The sequence below is a fragment of the Scleropages formosus genome, chromosome 8, assembly GCF_900964775.1.
Source record: "Scleropages formosus chromosome 8, fSclFor1.1, whole genome shotgun sequence".
Classification (NCBI taxonomy): Eukaryota; Metazoa; Chordata; class Actinopteri; order Osteoglossiformes; family Osteoglossidae; genus Scleropages; species Scleropages formosus.
In genome coordinates, this window is record NC_041813.1 from 32,321,291 (window position 1) to 32,340,608 (window position 19,318).

The 19,318-nt window shown below is 55.0% G+C and overlaps 2 protein-coding genes across 3 annotated transcripts; both read left to right on the forward strand.

Moving 5' to 3' along the window:
• Positions 1 to 435: 435 nt before the first annotated feature.
• Positions 436 to 12,702, forward strand: trpm4a (transient receptor potential cation channel, subfamily M, member 4a). Of its 2 annotated transcripts, none has more exons than XR_003797848.1 (28): positions 436 to 638; positions 1,184 to 1,245; positions 1,505 to 1,682; positions 2,663 to 2,843; positions 3,515 to 3,684; positions 3,794 to 3,971; positions 4,238 to 4,302; positions 6,051 to 6,287; positions 6,465 to 6,567; positions 6,731 to 6,849; positions 6,948 to 7,271; positions 7,690 to 7,791; positions 7,973 to 8,101; positions 8,204 to 8,333; positions 8,447 to 8,592; positions 8,674 to 8,786; positions 9,499 to 9,603; positions 9,692 to 9,738; positions 9,884 to 10,116; positions 10,194 to 10,309; positions 10,477 to 10,609; positions 10,787 to 10,961; positions 11,185 to 11,356; positions 11,472 to 11,653; positions 11,793 to 11,962; positions 12,096 to 12,168; positions 12,284 to 12,377; positions 12,528 to 12,702. XR_003797848.1 is itself a non-coding variant. In XM_029253883.1 (28 exons), exons 1-28 carry the CDS (start codon positions 567 to 569, stop codon positions 12,545 to 12,547), a joined length of 3,792 nt encoding a protein of 1,263 aa, XP_029109716.1. In that variant the 5' UTR covers positions 438 to 566; the 3' UTR covers positions 12,548 to 12,702. The 2 variants fall into 2 exon arrangements, 1 of the variants encoding a protein (XP_029109716.1); XM_029253883.1 differs by having other exon boundaries at positions 438 to 638; positions 11,830 to 11,962.
• Positions 12,703 to 14,337: 1,635 nt separating this feature from the next.
• Positions 14,338 to 19,039, forward strand: LOC108941634 (prostatic spermine-binding protein). Its single transcript, XM_029253929.1, has 6 exons — positions 14,338 to 15,252; positions 17,014 to 17,102; positions 17,208 to 17,276; positions 17,789 to 17,843; positions 18,512 to 18,548; positions 18,728 to 19,039. The coding sequence occupies exons 1-6, from the start codon at positions 14,694 to 14,696 to the stop codon at positions 18,759 to 18,761; spliced, it is 843 nt and encodes a 280-aa protein (XP_029109762.1). The 5' UTR covers positions 14,338 to 14,693; the 3' UTR covers positions 18,762 to 19,039.
• Positions 19,040 to 19,318: the final 279 nt, after the last annotated feature.

A 19,318-nucleotide genomic window follows, 5' to 3' on the forward strand; every position in this document is an offset into this window, starting at 1 on the left:
AAATACAAGGGTTAAGACACACCCACAGGAAAAGTAGCAGGCTGCCACCCGGCATGCCAAAACCACCGCATGATTCTGATTTTGCGCCGTCTATAAACAGGATTCATACAACACACAGATTAAAAAAAGGAAACATGACATCCAAAACAGTATAAAATCCACAAAAAAAAATTAAAAGCAATTATTCAAACAATTTTTCTAAAGGAAAATCTCCGCACCCACACACACCGACAGAGAGAGAGAGAGAGAGCTGTCGGGTGGGACTCTTCCCCCAAATGATCGGGTACCGCAATGGAGGAGGAGGAGGAGGAGGGAGCATCTTCTGTCCAGCGAACATCTCATCTGGTCCCAGTGGAGCGACGCTCTCGACGCTGTGGTATGGAACACGCCCATTATTTACTCTCACCTCCCTCCCCCCCCCCCCCCGGGCCGCGTACCCACGCCCTCCCGTTTATCGGAAGCCTTTCGGCCGCCGCGATCTCACACCCATCTGATCCTGCTGCTCGCGGGCTCCCTCCGCGGACACGGAAGCGCCAGGAGGTTCGATCCTGCGCGACTCGAGCGCCATGAGGAGCGCGGAGCGCGAGAAAGAGAGCGGAGGGGGGAGAGCGGCGACGCGGAAGAGCGAGAAGGACCAGGTGAGTTCAGGTGTGGGAGACGCACAGGTACGCAGAAGAAGGTTCTGTTCTGTTCTGTGCAGTGTGTGCGTGTGAGAGAGACAGAAGCCGTCGTGTCTCTTCTGCTTCCTCGACTTATCCAGCTACGTGGCGAACAGCTTTCTTTTTGTATTTTCTGTGAGATCGAGGTCAGTGAACACATCATCATCATCATGTAGCACTCGAGTCGCTTAGTGGGAGAGAAGCGTGAGATACGTCGTGGAAACGGAAATGTCCCCCGTTGCCCAGTGAGGATTCTTTGTATTCTTTTGTGATCTTATCGCTGTGCGCTCGAAGGGGGTGTTGTTGATCTGCAGTCCTACAGGAAAAGCCTGTCCTGCACCGACATGTGTATGCACGCACGCGCACGCAGGATGTCATCCTCAGTAGAATCCCAGTGCGTGCCCCATCCCATCCCCTCCCATCCCCTCTCATCCCATCCCCTCCCCTCGCCTCCCCTCCCAAGCATCGGAAAAGCCATGGTCGCACCTGGACTGCCGCTTCAGAGAAGGTGTGTGTCGTTGCAGAGTTGGATACCCAAGATCATAAAGAAGAGAGTGTGTACGTCCTTTGTGGAGGAGCCCTCCAGGTAAGTGTGTGCTCTCACAACCTCACCTCTCACCTGCACGACCAGGTAACGTGTGTGCACGCCACCAGCCCCCACCCTCTATGTTAACTCGTCCTGTAGTGTGCCTGGGTGCGTGCGTGCGTCTGGGCAGATCACGGTGGGCGTCGCTGCATTTAGTGTGCGTCTCTATTGAGTTTTAGTGTTGACACCCTCGCGGACACTGTGCGAGTGTGTGTTCGTGTTCACCGAGCTCCCCCTCCCCCACCCCCACCCCCCAAAGCAATGGCACAACCTGTCAGTGTGGGGGGCCCCAGGACCTGCACGGCCCGGTCGCCACGGGCGACTGCTTCGGCGCAGCCGTCGTGAGCCAGTGGGAGAGCGCGCAGCACTCCTCCGAGTACCCGACCGACGCCTACGGAGAGCTCGAGTTCGCCGGCGCCGGGCGCAGGAGCAGCCACGTGGGTGTCGCCCGCCGCCGTCGTCGCCACACCCCCTGCAGGCACTTATCTCACCGCATCATAACAGCTGTGTCACACTCGCGCTGCAAAATAGGGCAAACGTGATCATGCAGGTGAATGCGCACGCACACACACATACACACACCTGCAGGAGGACATTGCTGAAATCTCAGCAGTGAGAGAGAGAGAGAGAGTGTGTGTGTGTGTGTGTGTGTGTGTGTGTGTGTGTGTGTGTGTGTTAAAAGAGCATTTTCTGCTGTTCAGCACTGCTTCAGGGGGCAACACAGAAACACACACACACACACACACCCGTAGGATAAAACCTATAACGCTGATGTTACCGAACATGGCGGTAGTATAACAGACTTACTTTGGTTTACCACGTGTCAGGGCGGCGACGCAACGCCGCACACTTTGAATGGCGATAACAGCTCCACTCGGCACCATTGACACGTGCGACTCAGGGTAAATACAAGGTCGCACACATTTAGCTGACGCTTCCAACAACATTTTTTACCCATTTATACAGCAGGGTACTTTCACTGGAGCAACGTAGGGTAAGTACCTTGTTCAAGGGTACTCCAGCTGGAGGTGGAATTTGAACCAGTGACCTTCGCGTCCAAAGGCAGCAGCTGTAACCACTCTCACCTCTACGCATTAGCTGTGCTATAACAACGTCGGACAAGAGCTCTTGATACACACACGCAACTGTGGACACACGCCACCACATTGCTGGTTCACATCCCTCCAGCAGCTCGTCTAGGAGCGAGCATTCAAACAGCAAATACACAGTTAATCGCAGCAGATGGTGTTGGACTCATTGATGGAGCTGTGAGCAGATCAGGAGAGAAGAGGCTCTCAAAGAGACGGGTTCGGGACCCTTCTCCAGCGCGGGAGGGACTCGGCAGCTCTGAGGGAAGCTGTTTGCATGAGACGTGTCCCCACCCGGTGACCTCCGGCTGACCTCTCGCTCTCTTTAGTTTCTGCGCATGTCCTGCGACACGCCCCCCCAGGTCATCTACAGTCTGCTGACAACCCATTGGAATGTGCCCCCACCCAACCTGGTGGTGTCAGTGGTGGGGGGTGAGGGCTGCGAGAAGGTGAAGACCTGGGTTCGAGAGGTGCTGAGGCAGGGGCTGGTGAAGGCTGCACAGAGCACAGGTAATAAGCCCCTCCCCCTTCTTGCACCCCTGCCCATGGCGTGTGTGCACCGGTGTGTGTGTCGTCTTGTAAAGAGGAGCGCTCGGGTTGCACGCTGATCCTGTATACGGTGACGCCCCCCCCCGGCTGACGGTTCCGTCGTGTTTTGCGCATGTATTTATTAGGCTCGAACACAAACAAAGATAAGACACGATGGATTTTGTTTTCTCTTTTTTTTCTTCTTTACCAAACCACGGGGAAGCAACAACTCTTTTGGCGAAACAAACCCTGACCCACGGCACTATTAAGAGTGGCCTATTAACGCTCATCCCTGGCTTTATACGACACTCGATACGCAACAGGTTCCATGGTGCTCGGTGGGGCCGATGGGATCTGCTGCGCCCTCCTGTCGATCCGGTTTGGTTTCTCCGCGTTGGACAATAGGGCTTTCAGCCAAAGCGGCGCGCCCAGCTCCCGGTGGCCCCCCCCTCCCACCACCACCACCCCGAGGGCTCTGAGGGGGAGGGGTGGCGGAACCACCAGAGGACATGGTGCGTGACCGCTGTCGCAGTCTGTCCCGTGGCTTTACCGTGCTTCACGCAGGGATTTCCAGCACGTCCCTGTGCGCCGGGTTACCGGATGTGGCCGTGTGGCTCCGTGGTGGCTAACCGGAGACCGCTGTGCCCCCGCAGGTGCCTGGATCCTCACCTCGGGGCTGAGGGAGGGGGTGGCCCGGTGCGTCGGTGAGGCCGTGAGAGACCATGCCACGGCCGCCCCTTCCCTCTCCAGAAACAAGGTGATCGCCCTTGGCGTGGCCCCCTGGGGGATAGTGCACAACCGGCAGCAGCTGGTGAATCCACAGGTGAGTTCCCACCCCCTCACCCCCAGTTACCCCCGTCGCTCCCTGACCCACCCACAGCAAACACCCCACCCACTCACTTCCTGTGGTTCCGCCGGTCCTCCTCCTTCAGGGCAGCTTCCCAGCCAAGTACTACGTGCAGAACACGGTGCAGGACTCCTGTTACCTTGACAACAACTACCAGGCCTTCCTGCTGGTGGACGATGGCACCGTTGGACGGCGGGGGGCCGATTCTCGGTTCCGGGCCAAGCTGGAGGACCACATCTCCCACCAGAAGACGGGCATCTGGGGTGAGTTGTAGCCCAGCCTCGAGGAGAGCGCACGTCTCGGCGAAGGATGGACGTCCGAGGGGCCGGGAGCAGCATCCGCTTGCCTGGACTCGGCTCGCGCTCGGTCCCGGGTGTGTTCCGGCTGTCGTGGTTCACAGGGCGCCTCAGAAGTTGCAGTGAGCGCGGGAATTTGTGAACGTGAAGAAATGCCTGAGAGCACCTGGAGCACAATGGGACATGACCTGAACTTGCGCTGGTTGCTGGTGTGTCTTTCCCTCCTCTCACAGGCAGCGGAAGCATCGAGATCCCAGTGCTGTGCATGCTCATTTCGGGGGAGGCGTCCATGCTGGAGGTGAGTTCGGCACGCTCGCTCGGCCGATGGCGACTCTTCCCGAACGCAGGACGGGGCGAGCGCGCAGCTTTCGAGATGATCCGTGACCGGGTTGCCGGCAGCGTGTCCCTCAGACGGACCGCTCGGCGGAGCGTGTAGAGGAGCGGCCCGGCGCGTTGTACGCATTGAACATCGTCGGACTCCGGATCCCCGTGTCGCTGCGTCCCGTGAAGAAGTCGGGCGTTGGGTTCCCTTTCGAAAGCGCAAAGCGCTTCTGATCCGTTCTCATTCATTGCAAACGTGAAAAAGTCTCTCGCACTACTAAGCGTGAATAAAAGGTTCGTTGCCGAATGTCAGCGTGAACATGGAAACGTTCCTCGTCGACGCTCAGGAGACACTGAGTAAACACTCCCGTTTGGAGTATCAGTGCAGCTCGCGATTCTGTCTTATTTATTCCTTTTTGTGTTTGTGGGAAAAAAGCTGTTTTACCCTGTTCCTGGACACCAAGTGTTTCTAAGTGTGTGCTTCGGCGCCGAGCGCTCCGTTTTCTCCTCTTTCGACTCCAGACGCACTACAAGTGACGCTGAAAAGGCTCCTTTCTGCAGCGGCTGCGGGTGAAGCCGTGTGTCTTTCGTGCGCCTTTTACTCATTTCAAACCGAGTTTCCGAACCGGGGCCTCGCGTACAGCGGTAACACCGCGGTCTTTGTGAAGTAAACAAGAGCAGCACCGAGACTCTCGTTCGTACCTGTTCTTCAATAGCGCACTCTGTCTACGGAGCTGTCCAGCACACAGAGCCTCAGAGTTGCACTGGGACTCAACTCTTCCTATCTAAAAGCTCCGACTGACCGGCTGAAGGAAAGCAGAGCAGTGGCCACTGGGCTTCTTACATGCACCCTTCTGGAAGTGAAGAGACACACACACACACACACACACACACACCCCATACGGGGTCGCGGGGAGCCGGAGCCTAACCCGGCAACACAGGGCGTAAGGCCGGAGGGGGAGGGGACACACCCAGGACGGGACGCCAGTCCGTCGCAAGGCACCCCAAGCGGGACTCGAACCCCAGACCCACCGGAGAGCAGGACCCTGTCCAACCCACTGCGCCACCGCACCCTACTCCCCTTCTGGCAGTGAACTGACCACCTAATGGACAATAGCACTGTGTTGAGACACCGTGGAAGAATAGCACGGACCCCTCGTGTCCACCTCGTGGTCGGGGCTCATGAACCTGTCACGCTTAAGACAAAAGAAAAAACATTTGAGTCAAGTGTGACGACTAGGAGAAAGAGTATGAGCCCGAACAAAGACACGGAGAGGAGCGATTTAGGGCCGATAGGGAGTCGATCTCGGGTGCGTCTCGGCACCGCGGTCCGCAAAGGTCAACTAGGTGCGAGACGAGCTACACGGAACAAGTGAGGATTCTTCAGAGGCAGAGTTTTGCGGCGCTCGCCGGGGTTTCGCACAAGATGAACTTTCCGGAGTCTTCCGCAACATCCAGGTGCGTTCGAGCTGCGCACGCTCCTCTATGTTCTTTTCCGTGAGCGGTGCTTTCCGACTCGCCGCTCCCCCGCGGATCCCATTTTGACGCAGAGAAGCCCGCTGGCCGCCTGCAGGTGCGTGGACGCGCTCCCCAAGTGGACGCTCGCCGGACGCCCGCCGGACACCCGGCTCACGCTCCAGTTTCGTTGACTTGCCCTCGAATGAAGAGGTCGAGAAGGACACCCCGATTTCCGCCCTCTCTCACAATCACTCCTCTCTCCCGCAGCGCATGGACCTGTCGCTGAGAACCGCCATCCCCTGGATGCTGCTGGCGGGGTCGGGCGGCGTGGCGGATTTCATTTGTGACGTCCTGGGGGCCCTGGTGTCCATGAGCCCTGCCTCGGCGCTGCTGGAGGACGAGTCGGACGGCACCGGCGTAGAGCTGCACGACAGGGTGCGGGAGAGGGTGAAGAAGCACTTTCCTGCGTCGGAGGAGAGGGAGGTGGACAGACTGACTGAGAGGGTGAGAGAGAGACGAGAGGTCGCCGGTCATCCGTGTTACCCCGCTGACCGGCGGTACCCCGTTGACCCGTGTCACACTCCAGCTCCTCGTCCACTTGTCCCGTGTTTCACTAGTCTCTCCGGACAGTCCGTTTGGCTCCTCCCACCTTCTCTCCTCATCTCTGCTCCCGTTGCCCAGGTTCTGAGCATCTACCAGAACCGGGACCTCATCACAGTCTTCAGCGGGGAGCAAGAGGGTCCTGACGACTTTGACACGGTGCTCCTCAAGGCCCTGGTTCGAGGTAACCCCTGTGACTCCGCCCTGGGCCAGCAGGGGGTCCTTCGGCACCAGTCATCTCGACTCACATTCTCTCTCTGTATGTGTGTGTGTATGTGTGTGTGTATGTATGTATGTGTGTGTGTGTGTGTGTGTGTGTGTTTGTGTGTTTGCTCGCGCTTCCCCAGCCAGCAAGCGTGTGTCCAGCGACGCCAGTGAGTACACAGAGGAGCTGAAGCTGGCTGTGGCGTGGAACCGAGTGGACATTGCCAAGACCGAGCTCTTCAACGGGGACATTCAGTGGAAGGTGTGCGTGCGTGCGTGCGTGTGTGGGTGTGACCGCTCTGACCCCCTGTGGGTGTGACCGCTCTGACCCCCTGTGGGTGTGACCGCTCTGACCCCCAGTACGACGACCTGAAGGACTCCATGACGGACGCGTTGGTCAACGACAAGCCCCAGTTTGTGCGTCTCTTCACGGAGAACGGCCTCAACATCCTAGAGTACCTGACGTACGGCCGCTTGGAGACTCTGTACCGCTCGCTGTCCGACAGCTCGCTCATCTACACGCTGCTGCAGCGGCACCTTAGCGAACGGCTCAGCGTCTCCAGCTCCGCCCCCAGCGCCCACTGCCACGCCCAGACGGTGACAGATGGCGGCGGAGGCGAGATCGTGGACTGGCGGAGCTCCACGGCCTGCCCCAAATCTGCCAAGGAGCTCAGTTTATACGAGGTGGGGGGGGGTTCAGCGACTGTTTGTGTCATGACTAAGTGCTGCTGGAGGGTGCTGGTCACACTGCGCTCACCGAGGAATACGTGCAACGCCACCATGGGGTTGCAGGTTTCGGTTCCACCTCCTGCTGTTGTGACGGTTATCAAGGCACTTACCCTGAACGGATGCAGTGAAAATTACCCCGCTGTGTAAATGGGTGAATCGGTGTGAACACCTTTGGACAGAAGGGTCATGACCTGATCTCAGAGCAGTAAGCAGTAAGCAGTTAGTTGGTAGTCACATGGATGATGATGATGAGGAGGAATGTAAGGCTGAAGGGACAAGTGTGTGTCGCACTGCGCTATTTGGGTAACCCAAGCGGGTAAGAGCGGGCTGTTCTTCGTGTGCACCGAAGTCACGCCGCGTTCTCCTCGCCCAGGTCTCCCAGGTGCTGCTGGACCTCGCAGGGGACATGTGTCAGCCGTTCTACTACCACGTGTTGGACGTGGAGCTGGGCGTGAGCACCAGGAAGTCCATGAAGGTAACGGGGGCCTCTCTGCGGTGCAAAGAGTACCGTGGGGCACGTACACTGGGATCGTGCGCCATCATCAGGTGCGCACACGCACACACGCAAAATGCTGTCTCCCATTCTCAGTTGACTTGTCAGGGCCTTTCTGTCTGTCCAATGACTCGAACCCATCCTACCCCTCACCCTCCTCCAGCACGTGAACAAGCTGCTGTTGGGAGAGTGTTCGTACCGCAGCCGGCGCTGCCGATCCCCCTGGGTGTCGCTCTTCATCTGGGCCGTCCTGCAGAACCGCCCGGAGATGGCCGTCTACTTCTGGGAGATGGTCAGTGGCGGCTCGGACTTCCGTCTTCCGGCGTCGTCCTCCCGAGTGGTCCCGTCCCGTCCCGTCTCACACCCGTGTCCTCGTCCCTGTCCCGTGTGTCAGGCGGGCGAGTCCGTGCTCAGCGCCCTGTGCGGCTGCTACCTCCTCCGGGAGTTGTCCAAGCTGGAGAGCGAGACGGAGACGAAGCTGTCCATGAAGGAGCTTGCGCAGAAGTTCGAGAACCTGGCCCATGGTGAGCAGGGGGATTGGGGGGCTTCCAGCAGGGTGGGAGTTTGGGGAGGGGGTTAGTGGCTGCAGGACGGGGGGTGGGAACCCCTGACGGCACTGCCCTGTGCCCCCCTCCAGACGTGTTCAGCGAGTGCTACCAGAGCAGCGAGAGTCGCTCCTTCAAGCTGCTCATCAAGAAGTCGGTCATGTGGGGCGGCGCCACGTGTCTCCAGATGGCCATTTCCGCCGACGCTCGCCTCTTCTTCAGCCACGACGGCGTGCAGGTGCGTGACCTCAGTGGTGCGTGTGGAGGACGCGGAGGCTGTGCTACGTACTACGAACCCTGACTCGGCCTCGCCTTTCAGTCTTTGCTCTCTCAGATCTGGTGGGGCGACATGGAGAGGAACACGGAGGTGTGGAAACTCGTCGTCACGTTCTTCGTACCGCCTCTCGTGTACACGAGCCTCATCGCCTTCCGGTGAGTCTTTGCCGCGGCCTCCGGCCCCTTCGCTGTCGCTGCAGCAGGCGTCGGAAATGCACGCGACGTCTTTTTGCCTTCCCAAGTGATTTCTTTTGATGGACGTGAGGAAAACATCTTCGTTGTCTCTTCGTGCTGCTCGGGGGAAAAACTCGCCTTGAATTCACGTATTTCGTCCGGTAGCGTTTCTGTCTTGCGCCGAGTGAACGCAAACTCTTTGCGGAACGATACGTCGAGGCGACGGTTGCCGGTAAGGGGCACCCACGCGCAACAGGAACGGAGGACCGTCTTAATTCAACTCCTTTCCACAGTGTTTACAGCTGAGGACGTCCTCATGGCACGAATAGATCAGGAGTGGGAACCGAAGAGCAGTTCGTGGAGGTGGCAGATTGTTGTCATTTTAACATCGGCTGAGCTTAACGGCACTGTTTGGGGAAGCGTGTTAAAAAGTGCTTCCTGCTCCTACGGCTCTATATGAGGAAGCAGAGAACGTGCCGAGTGATGTGCGTATCCCCGCTCTTTTATGGGTTCCCGCTTCGTGCTCAGTGTGACTGTCAAGTTGGGCGCACAGCCAGTGACGCACACGCATCTGCTCGCTGCTCTTCGCAAGGTCAACTTCAGGGTTAAACGTTAGGGTTCGGGCCAGGACTGCATTGCGGTTCAGCGGTCAGGGTGCTCTTGCGGCTCGAGTGACGGCAGCTCCGTCTTTCAGGGAGCCGGAGGAGGAGCCCAGAGCCGAGAAGGTTTCTCACAAGAAAGACAGCGACAGCCTGGAGGGAGCAGAGATTCTCCATTCCATGGGTGACATCACGCACATGTAACACCCCCCTCGCCGTGTGTGTGTGTGTGTGTGTGTTCAGGACGTGGCAGATGATGTTGCGCTTACACTCTCACTCTTGTCACAGTGACGAAGAGGCTCATGAACACACTGCTCTCACCAAGACACCTAAAGGTGGGTCTGATGAGCTGACCCGAGTGCGTAGATGTTTGTCTCGACTCAGCGTTCGAGCACTTTGCTGGCTCTTTGAGGGGTGGGCTGGAGCTGTTGGATACACCCTTTGCTGTTGGCTGCACTGACACCCGCATACTGTCCCCAGAGTCCCACAGGTCCTCGGTAAAGCGGCCCTTTGTGGTGACCCGCTGGCGGCGGTTCTGGTTCGCACCCGTCACGTCGTTTCTCGGCAACGTGCTCATGTACTTCCTGTTCCTCGTCCTGTTTGCCTACATCCTGCTGATTGACTTCAGGCCGCCGCCCCCGAAAGGCCCCGCCCCTCTGGAGCTGGTGCTCTACTTCTGGGTCTTCACCCTCGTCTGTGAAGAGCTGCGGCAGGTGGGGCCACACGCACACACACGCACACAAGCATGCACAGGTCTCCGTGAGCTGAGGGCCATCTCTGTCTCCCTCAGACGTTATTTCTGGGCAACGCCACCGTGGTCCAAAGCATGAGGATGTACATCCAAGACATGTGGAACAAGTTTGACCTCACGGCCATTGTTCTCTTCATCCTGGGACTGTGCTGCAGGTATGGCGGCACCTCCCCTGGGAGATGGGTGTCCAGGGAGTCACTTCTGTCCTCCTGCTCACCTGTGTGTGCATGCGCGGGTGTGCGTGTGCGTGTGCGTGTGCGTGTGCGTGACTACGATGAGCCGCTTGCTTCTCCACCGTATCCCTGTCTCTGCCTCCGGCCAGGATGTTCAGGAGCTCTTACGAATTTGGTCGGGCCGTGATGTGCTTGGACTACATGGTCTTCACCTTGAGACTCATCCACATCTTCGCCGTCCACAAGCAGCTGGGACCGAAGATCATCATCGTGGGCAAGATGGTGAGGGCCAGGGTGTCTGGTGGTGGTGCTGCACACACTCATGGTGACCTGTCTCCACCTGGCTATTTCAGGGACGCAGCTGGACATTTTAGCAACATTTTAGAAAATGTTGCACTTCACCACAGGTGCGGCACTACCCTTCCTACTCATGTTCCTCTCCTTCTGCCCACATTGCAGATGAAGGACATTTTCTTCTTCCTCTTCTTCCTGGGGGTGTGGCTCGTGGCCTACGGAGTGGCCAATCAGGCGCTCTTGTATACCTACGATTCCCGCCCAGACTGGGTCCTCAGGAGGGTGTTCTACAGGCCTTATCTCCACATATTTGGCCAGATACCACTGGAGGACATAGATGGTATTTCACTCTGCGTGTGCGTGTGCGCGTGTGCGTGTGTGTAGCGCAGATGAGCGTGTGTGAGTGCGTGAGTGTGCATCTGTCTTTGTCTGAACCCATTTGTGTCTTTTTCCATAATCGTGCTGCCATAGAAGCCGCCGGCAGCGTACAACACAGATTCAGTCGGCGCTGCTGAGCGCTTCGATGGGTGACGCTGTGTGTCTTTTACGGTCTCCCTGCTTAGTGGCGAAGGCACGCAAAGATGAGCAAAACTGCACACACAACACCACGCTCATCGAGATGGGGTCAGAGCCCTGCGTGAACCCCTACGCCAACTGGCTGGTCATTGTGCTGCTTGTGGTCTGCCTGTTGGTCACCAACATCCTGCTGCTTAACCTGCTCATCGCCATGTTCAGGTGCTCCCCTCCCTCTTGCCCGTGGCTTCCGTCACCGCGGCACGTTCACGGTCCAGGGAAGCGCTCGTACTGTCTCGGTAACGTATTCCTTTCTCGCACCGGGCCCCTCCCCCAGTTACACGTTCTCCAAGGTGCAGGAGCACAGTGACATCTACTGGAAGTTCCAGCGCTACAACCTGATCGCCGAGTACCACTCGCGGCCCTCGCTCGCACCGCCCTTCATCCTGCTCTCCCACATAAACCTCTTGGTGAAGAGGTACATCCGCAAAGTGCCCTCGCGCAAGATCCAGCACTTCGGTGAGCAGGAGCAGGAGCGGGTGGGGATACCGGGCACAGGCTCCGCCCATTTATTCAGTGCGTATGTGGTCGGAGCTTCAGTCATGTGCAGGAGAGTAGCGCTCAGCAGTACCCAGGGGCATCACCTCTCTGCCACCAGGGTTGCTAAGCAACGTGTCCTCTGTCCCGCCGTCCAGAGCTGAACCTAAGCAGTCGGGCGGCCAGCCGGCTGATGACGTGGGAGGCCGTCCAGAAGGAGAACTTCCTGGTGGCTCGGAACAAGAGGCACAGAGAGAGCGATTCGGAGAGGCTCAAGCGCACCTCCTCTAAGTAAACCTCTTCTCATCCCATCCTCATCGCGTGTCTGTCTCGTGTCTCGTGTTCCTGTGGGATGGGCCACGCATGATTTACGGCAGACGGACGACTAACCGCTGTCGTTTTTTTATTTCCTTTTTAAACACAGGGTGGACAGCGTTCTAAAGCAGATGGCCGAGGTTCGAGACCACGACCGCAGGCTCAGACAGATGGAGTCCGAGGTCGGTGCCGCGTGCCCAAAAGCAAACCGATATGACCTGGATTCGAGCGTGGTGAACGCCGGCGTTCCGTCTCGGTGCGGTGCTGTCCTAACCCTGCGCCTGCTGTCTTTTCCAGCTGGAGTACTGCTCCAGCGCCCTGTCCTGGCTCGTGGAGGCACTATCTCAGAGTAACCTGATGAGGTCCACGCGACCTCCGCCAGCCCACCGAGGTCCGTTCCGCCTCGGCCAGTGCGGCCTCGTCGCTCTCTTCCATATCGAGCCTGGATTGGGCCGCCTGGCTCTGCTTTCCCTTCTCCCGGCGACTGGGAGTCTGTCTGCGGCCTGTGTGCTCACCCTGCCACTTCCTCTTGTGTTTTCAGAGTTACTTCCTTCCTCCTGAGCTGCCTGCGCGGTCGCTCCTCACCACGGCGGCGGTCCAGCATGACCCGAGGACACACCATGACTAGGACCGCGACCTTTTGCACATTTTTTAATGGCTCTTTTCTAGATGTTTTCACCAGACTGTTGAAATTAAATAAATGACTGTGGTATGAATTGGGCCTTTTTGTCTCTGTGTGTCACTGTGTTGCAGTGCGTTTCCTGCTGCACAGTCCCGGTTGTCCCGTCTCTCATGTGGATGTCTGTCTTCGCTGATTGTCCAACGGCAGCGTGGTCTTTTGAGTGTTTGGAGAAAGAGAGAGAGCGTGTGTGAGAGAGAGAGAGAAAGGAAGTGAACCTCAAGGAAAAGCTCGCGGAAGCACAATTATATTTAGAAATCATATCAGCCCTGAAAAAAGTCCTGAAAACGAATCCGTTTCAAATCTGCTCAAAGTGTGCCCTTCCCCGCCCCGCGTCTCCTGCCCCCTCTCGCCTCAACCTTACATGGAAAGAGCGGGAGACAGGTGGAGACACGGAGCCGATTGTGTAACCCTGCACACATCCCGATTCAGCCTGCTGCTGTCATCAGGAAGAGCGGGAACCTTACAGCTGCTTGAAGATCAAGTGGACCAAGGTCTTCTGCTCACTGGAGCGCTTGGCTGGAGGGACAGACCTACTGTCCACCGTTCTGTCCTACAGTCTCTCCCCAGCGAGTCCACACCAGTCACTGTCCTCACACACATTGGGGTTAAGTGCTTCTGCAGGTGAAACCCATCAGAGACCATGTGTCCAGCACTGCCCCTTTCAGGCATACTGGTCTTCAGCGCAGCTGTCTGTCCCACTCGTGTAGTCCCATCAAAGCTGGGAAAAATGCAGGGCTCTGGAGATCTGTGGGCAGCTTCTGAGTGAGGAACGCAGAGAAATAGGGTAAGAGGACCACGGGTGGGCAGGTTCCGAGCGGAAGATGGTAAGAGGAGAAGGCGACGCCGGCACGGCTGCAGGGGGGCTCTGGCGGGGAGGAAAGGGGAGCTGGAATGGACAGTGCGGGGTTGTGCTGCCAGAGGCACCAAGGGAAGGTCGTATTACACTGACTTGGAGAAAAGGGGGCCTTTAAATAGACACCGCCCCCCCGACACACCCTCCTCCCGTCACACTCAGCTGTTTTGGTGCGGTAGGGTGGGCTGCTGGCGGTCAAAGCTGGTCTGTGACATGTCATCGCAGCCCAGGGCTGAGATTCGTCTCTGAAACCGTGGCTGTCCGTGGGTCTGATAACCGTCATTATTGATGAAGGCATTTCCCAGAGCGCACTGCAAACTGCATAAGTGCGGGTGGAGCAGTGGCTGAGAAACAGACATTCAACTCCCAGGGTCTGCCTGGATGAGCAGCAGCATCTTCTTCTCCGTTATTATAAAAGAATTGCTCCCCCGTGCAGGACTGTTCCGTCCTGGCAACGTGCTGTGAGGCTTCCTTCAAGTGGGGACGTGTGCCCATCTGCCCGTACGTGCGTGCGTGTTTCTGTGCATCGTGTTCTTAAATAAGTCCTTCTGCATCTTCACCCTGTCCTCATTGCTTGAGAACTCCTCGATATGGCCTTCATGGCCCCATCTTCTCTTCTTTGGCCCCACCCCATCTCTGCCCTCATCGATAGGATATGGTCATTGCTGGCTCCCCCTCCCACTCTACTACCTTTGCTGAAAGTTGAATCTGAGCTTGGTGTGAGAGTTCAAGCTCCCCCCCATCCATCTTCTTCCGCACTCAGTTGGGTTAAGGATATCGTATCCAGAGTCACCCGCATTTGCCCCTGTCAGTCATCCAAACTGCCCCAGCTTCTAATCTTACCTCAGTCCTGCTCTCTGCTCTTTGGTTCATATTGGTCGGGTCGGTGTCACGGCCACCAGCCGCCGAGTACTGGCTACCTCATATTGCATTTTCTACCTGGAACGGGTGGGAATATTGCTCCTTCAGCTTGTGCCATTTCTCCAGATAGTAGCTTGTTGATTTCGGGACGGAGGAAGGTCGAAAGTGAGGCGGATTTTCCTGGAATATTCGTATTCTCTCTATTTCGACGTGTGTGCTCTCCCAAAAGCCCTTGCTGGAGGAATAGCTGACAGCACTGCCTGTGGTGCACGTGCCGGACTGTTGTGCTCTCTTGCACCCCATGATCCACCATGGCTTCCTTCAAGACCTGGATTCTGGGGCTCCTGCTGGCTCTGCTCTGTTCCTTCCAGACCCCTCTGGCTCCAGGGGCTAAAGCTCAGGAAGCAGGCTACAGTGAAGACCACCGTGATGATGATGATGATGACCATGTAGCACATGCAGGTGAAGATGACAACGACGACGACAATGATGATGATGACGATGACGACGATGACGACGATGATGACGACGATGATGATGATGACGATGACGACGATGATGATGACGACGATGATGACGATGACGACGATGATGACGACGATGATGACGACGATGACGACGACGACGACGACGACGACGATGATGACGACGATGATGACGACGACGATGACGACGACGACGATGATAAGGATGATGACGACGATGATGATGACGATGATGACGATGACGACGACGATGATGACGACGATGATGACGATGACGACGACGATGATGACGACGATGACGACGATGACGATGATGACGATGATAAGGATGATGATGATGATGATGACGATGATGAGGATGATGATGATGACAACGACGACGAAGGTAATTAGATATTTCATTCACATTTTTTCCAGTCTTCCCTATAAACCATTCACCTCCACCTTTCTTCGTCTGTCCTGGATCTATAGCCTGCTTTTCCTCATGAGCTATTTGGGAAAAAATTAATTGCGGGGTGGTTGCTATGCTGCTGTATATTTATTCTTTCTCCTTACCTCGCTACCAGTCACATCCTTCCTGTGCTAGTCCAGCCATTGCTTTGCAGTACCTTGAAAGTCATCCTGACATGAAGGTCTCCTTCCCTCCGTCACTCTCACTGTCTCTGACTTTCTCTTTATTTCTTCCCTACAAAATAGAAAAGTGAGCTCTCTGGAATTTGGGCTGCACAACTGGAACTGAACTGTTGAAGTCCTACCTAGATATGAACTTGGGACTACAATGGCAAACAAAAGAGAAAAAGTCCAAATGCAATATGTGCCTGACCATTGATCAATGAGTTCCCATTTTCCTCATGTCTTCTCTGGAAAAAGTTCATTTTGTTATGTTCATTACTTCTGTCAGTTTTGGAAATGAAAGAAAGAGAGACAGTGAGCTGCAGAAGGGATGAGAGAGGAGAGGAGAGGGGAGGGGAGGGGTGGGGAGGGGTGGGGGTCTGCATGACAAGGTAGCTGAGGACATTTTTACACTGAACACCAAAAGTTTCCTCTCTCTCTTTCTCTGTGTGTCTCTCAGTCTCTCTCTCTTTCTCTGCCGGTACGCTTTATTTCATCATCATTTGTTACTTAGACGCACCTCTGATATCCAGATGTGTTAATTCGAAATCCTTGTACTGCTCTTTGACTGTGAATCTGTAATTTGTACTTAACCATGTCTCAACACACACAGACATGTTGCATTTGTAAAACTGTGAAAATTGTTGGACAGGTCTTCTTCTGAGTCATCATTTGTACAACAGGTTCAGTTCAATTAGACCATATTATTATTATTAGTATTATTATTATTTTGAAAAAATGAACTATTGAAATGTTGTTTAAATCACTGGGTAAAATAGTCTTTGGCAAAAGCAGTCTTTAGCCCGTTTGGAGGTTCAGCACTTGTTCGCTGACCGGTGGATTGAGTGATGCCACCGGGCCGTGTTGCCGTTCCAGTTCGTACCCCTGTCACCTCCGTCACTGCTCAGCGAGGGCCATCTAAGTGCGTTGTTCTCCTCTCCGCCGCGTTCCCCACTGCACTGAGAGGCACACAAAGCAAAGGAGAGAGATGCAGCCATGTCTTTGTATTAGACAGAAAGGGATCAAAGCTAAAGAGCAGGGCAAATACAACATCCAGCCGATATGTCTTAATGTTTCAAATATAATGTGTGAAAACGATGTTGGATCTGGTGAAGCTTGTAGTGATGCCATCGTGCCCATCCATCATGTTCCTGTGCCTTTTTCTGTCAAGACCATGATACCAACACTTTGATATTATTCAATCACTGGAATAAATTGAATGATCTCAAGCCACTGCCCATGTAATTAATTCCTTTTGCTTTGGTGCATGGGGTGTGCGTGTGCGCGCGTGTGTGTGTGTGTGTCCCGCACTGCCGAATCAGCGATGCCTGTGTCTGCAGAAATGAGTCATATCATTTTTCTATCACGTTCACACAATAAGATTAACCTTGTCCTCAAATGACTGTGAATATTGAACGCCACGGAGCTGCAGCTTCATTCATCTGAGTATTATGTCTTGTTCAGATATATAGATCCGTTTGAATAATGTACATCCACACACACTTGGAGATGTCACCAAAACAATTTTTTCCAGATGACGACGACGACGACGACGACGACGACGACGACGACGAGGGGCAGTACCACAAAGGGTCTCTGTGCAGCTTCTGTTCCTTCTGCGAGGTAAACCTTGCAAAGAGGCTTTGAAAGCCCTTGTGTGTCCACGTTCACGAGTGCCACTAATTTCTTTGTCTGTCTCTCCGTCCGTCTTTCGCCCCCGTCCTGCAGCACTGTGACACCTGCGACAAATGTCCGTGCAAGGAGGGCGACAAGGCACCTCACTGCGAGCACTGCGACGTGAGTGTCAAACGTGAGCCGCTGCGACCCGACAGGCCGCAGCGCAGCACCGAGCCGCCCGCCGTTAGCCGCCGTTAGACAACCTGTAGCTAACCCTCCTCTTTTAGCGAGTTCCTCTTTAGCTACCTTTCTTATTGTCTTACTGACACCTTATCTGCAAAGCAGCTGCTGCTGGAAAGCCTCTTCTGTCGGCCAGCTGGGTTTCTCTATCCTTAGCGTGGTGCTGCGAGCAAGCCTCGGTCGCGCACGCGGTTAGCCGGGCTCGTCTCTGAATTGCTCTTTGGCTCTGTCTTTTTCCTTTTCGGACACCTAACCCGGGGTCCATCGGCAGTTCTTCAGCTGCATTCAGCTCGCTGCTGTAGCTAGCTGCTCTTAGCTAGATGTTGTCGGCCTGCCGTCGTGAGCGAGCTGGCGGTCGCTAGCTGCCCTTAGCATGCTACCGTTAGCTGGCTGCTGTTAGCTAGCTGCTCTTCCGCTGCTTCGTGGGTGTCACGCGTGTCTCCTTTTCGCAGATGTGCAAGTTCTGCCACGTGTGCCCAGCGCTGTGCGACACAGTCTGCAAACCAGGTACGTGAAGAGCGAACGTTCAACCGTCGCACAACATTTCTCTTCAGCCCTCATAGCGCCGCGGTGTCCCGTAGAGCGCGAAACGGTCACAACAGTTTCTGAACATACAGTTTCTGTGGCCTTTTCGTACAACAGGCTAACCCCTCGGTGCGACCGCTTTTTCTTTCTTTCCTTCTTTCGCGTTATGCAGTTAGTTTACTTCCAAACGAGTTCCTATAAAACGCCAGCGGTTAAAAGGAGCGCTTCAGTTGTTGTGTGGCTTTCAAGCTCCTGCCGAGTTGAAAAAAAGGTGAAAAACTCAGTTTAAAACACATTAACTGGACTGATCAGTGAAGCACTTGTGCGAAATAAGACGTGCAGAGTCGACGATGAGGTAAAAGATGCCGAAAGGGACTTTAAAAAATTAGACGCCTCTTTGCTCTGTTGTGATTCCAGAGTTTCTCGCACAGCTGAAAGGCCCTTACTGATTATGAATGGAAGAAAACAGAGCACTAAAAAAGAAGTTCTCTTATAAACGTTACACGGTACATTGGTGCGGAACAAATGAACGCGCCATTAACCCGTCAGTATGTGAAGAACACATTTTTTGAAGCTTTTGTAATTACACTAATTTATCTCACCGTGACACGTATGAACAGTGCGACCAACTTTTGTTGCGCTTCTTTCAGGTGGTTATGTGGATGAGCTCACAGGGACGTTCTACAAGTAAGCCCTTCTCTTCTCTTCTCTTCTCTTCTCTTCTCTTCTCTTCTCTTCCCTTCTCTTCTCTCAACGGTTAATCTGACGCAGCAGTGAACACTTGCAAGCTTGTTCATGCATGACCTGCGCCCACAACGGCATGACTTTAACCTCCTCCGTGCATGCGTCTCTTTTGGCCTGTGCAGAACAATAGCCCGAGCTCTCGAAGGTGGACACTGAGGCCCCATCGCCACCATGTGGCCCCGGAGGAGGCAGCCGCCAGGGAATCCCGTTTCCCCCCGTTTTCTCCTGTTATCCCATTTCTTTCTTAGTTATGAGAAGTGAGAGAACTACACACTTAGACACTTTTGAAAGGTGTATTCAGGTTTAATAACTTTACTGTGGAGTGAAAGGTTTTAACCATACTCACATGAGTTACACAAAGTCTTAAAGAAGGCAATTGGATGGCTTTGCCGAGAGGAGAATACAAAAAAATAAAATAGGTCCGTTTTAAAACAGTGCACTTTATCTTTTTGTCTCCAGCTTTTCCAGTTTGTTTTGTCTCTTCTTTTCATTTCCCTGTGTTAGTAATAAATGCAACATGCATCATGTTACGGAACATGATGATTTGATTACAGTTCCAGCACCATTTGAGGATAAAAGTGCTGGGAGTTACGGTGTGACTCCACACACTAACAGAGCGATATGTGTTCACAGTCACTGACAACGAGGTCCTTTCGCTGTCCTTTCAGCGATTTGCCATGGTACATGGCGGGCATGTGGCAGAACGCGCTGCG

What these genes read in the sequence shown, in the direction of transcription:
- trpm4a (XM_029253883.1), top strand. Translation starts at nt 567, where the DNA reads ATGAGGAGCGCGGAGCGCGAGAAAGAGAGCGGAGGGGGGAGAGCGGCG. An exon ending in CCGTCTACTTCTGGGAGATG is followed by an intron (nt 8,102 to 8,203) that starts GTCAGTGGCGGC and finishes CCCGTGTGTCAG; the next exon opens with GCGGGCGAGTCCGTGCTCAG. An exon ending in TCATCATCGTGGGCAAGATG is followed by an intron (nt 10,610 to 10,786) that starts GTGAGGGCCAGG and finishes CCCACATTGCAG; the next exon opens with ATGAAGGACATTTTCTTCTT.
- LOC108941634 (XM_029253929.1), top strand. Translation starts at nt 14,694, where the DNA reads ATGGCTTCCTTCAAGACCTGGATTCTGGGGCTCCTGCTGGCTCTGCTC. An exon ending in TGATGACAACGACGACGAAG is followed by an intron (nt 15,253 to 17,013) that starts GTAATTAGATAT and finishes AATTTTTTCCAG; the next exon opens with ATGACGACGACGACGACGAC. An exon ending in CTCACTGCGAGCACTGCGAC is followed by an intron (nt 17,277 to 17,788) that starts GTGAGTGTCAAA and finishes TCCTTTTCGCAG; the next exon opens with ATGTGCAAGTTCTGCCACGT.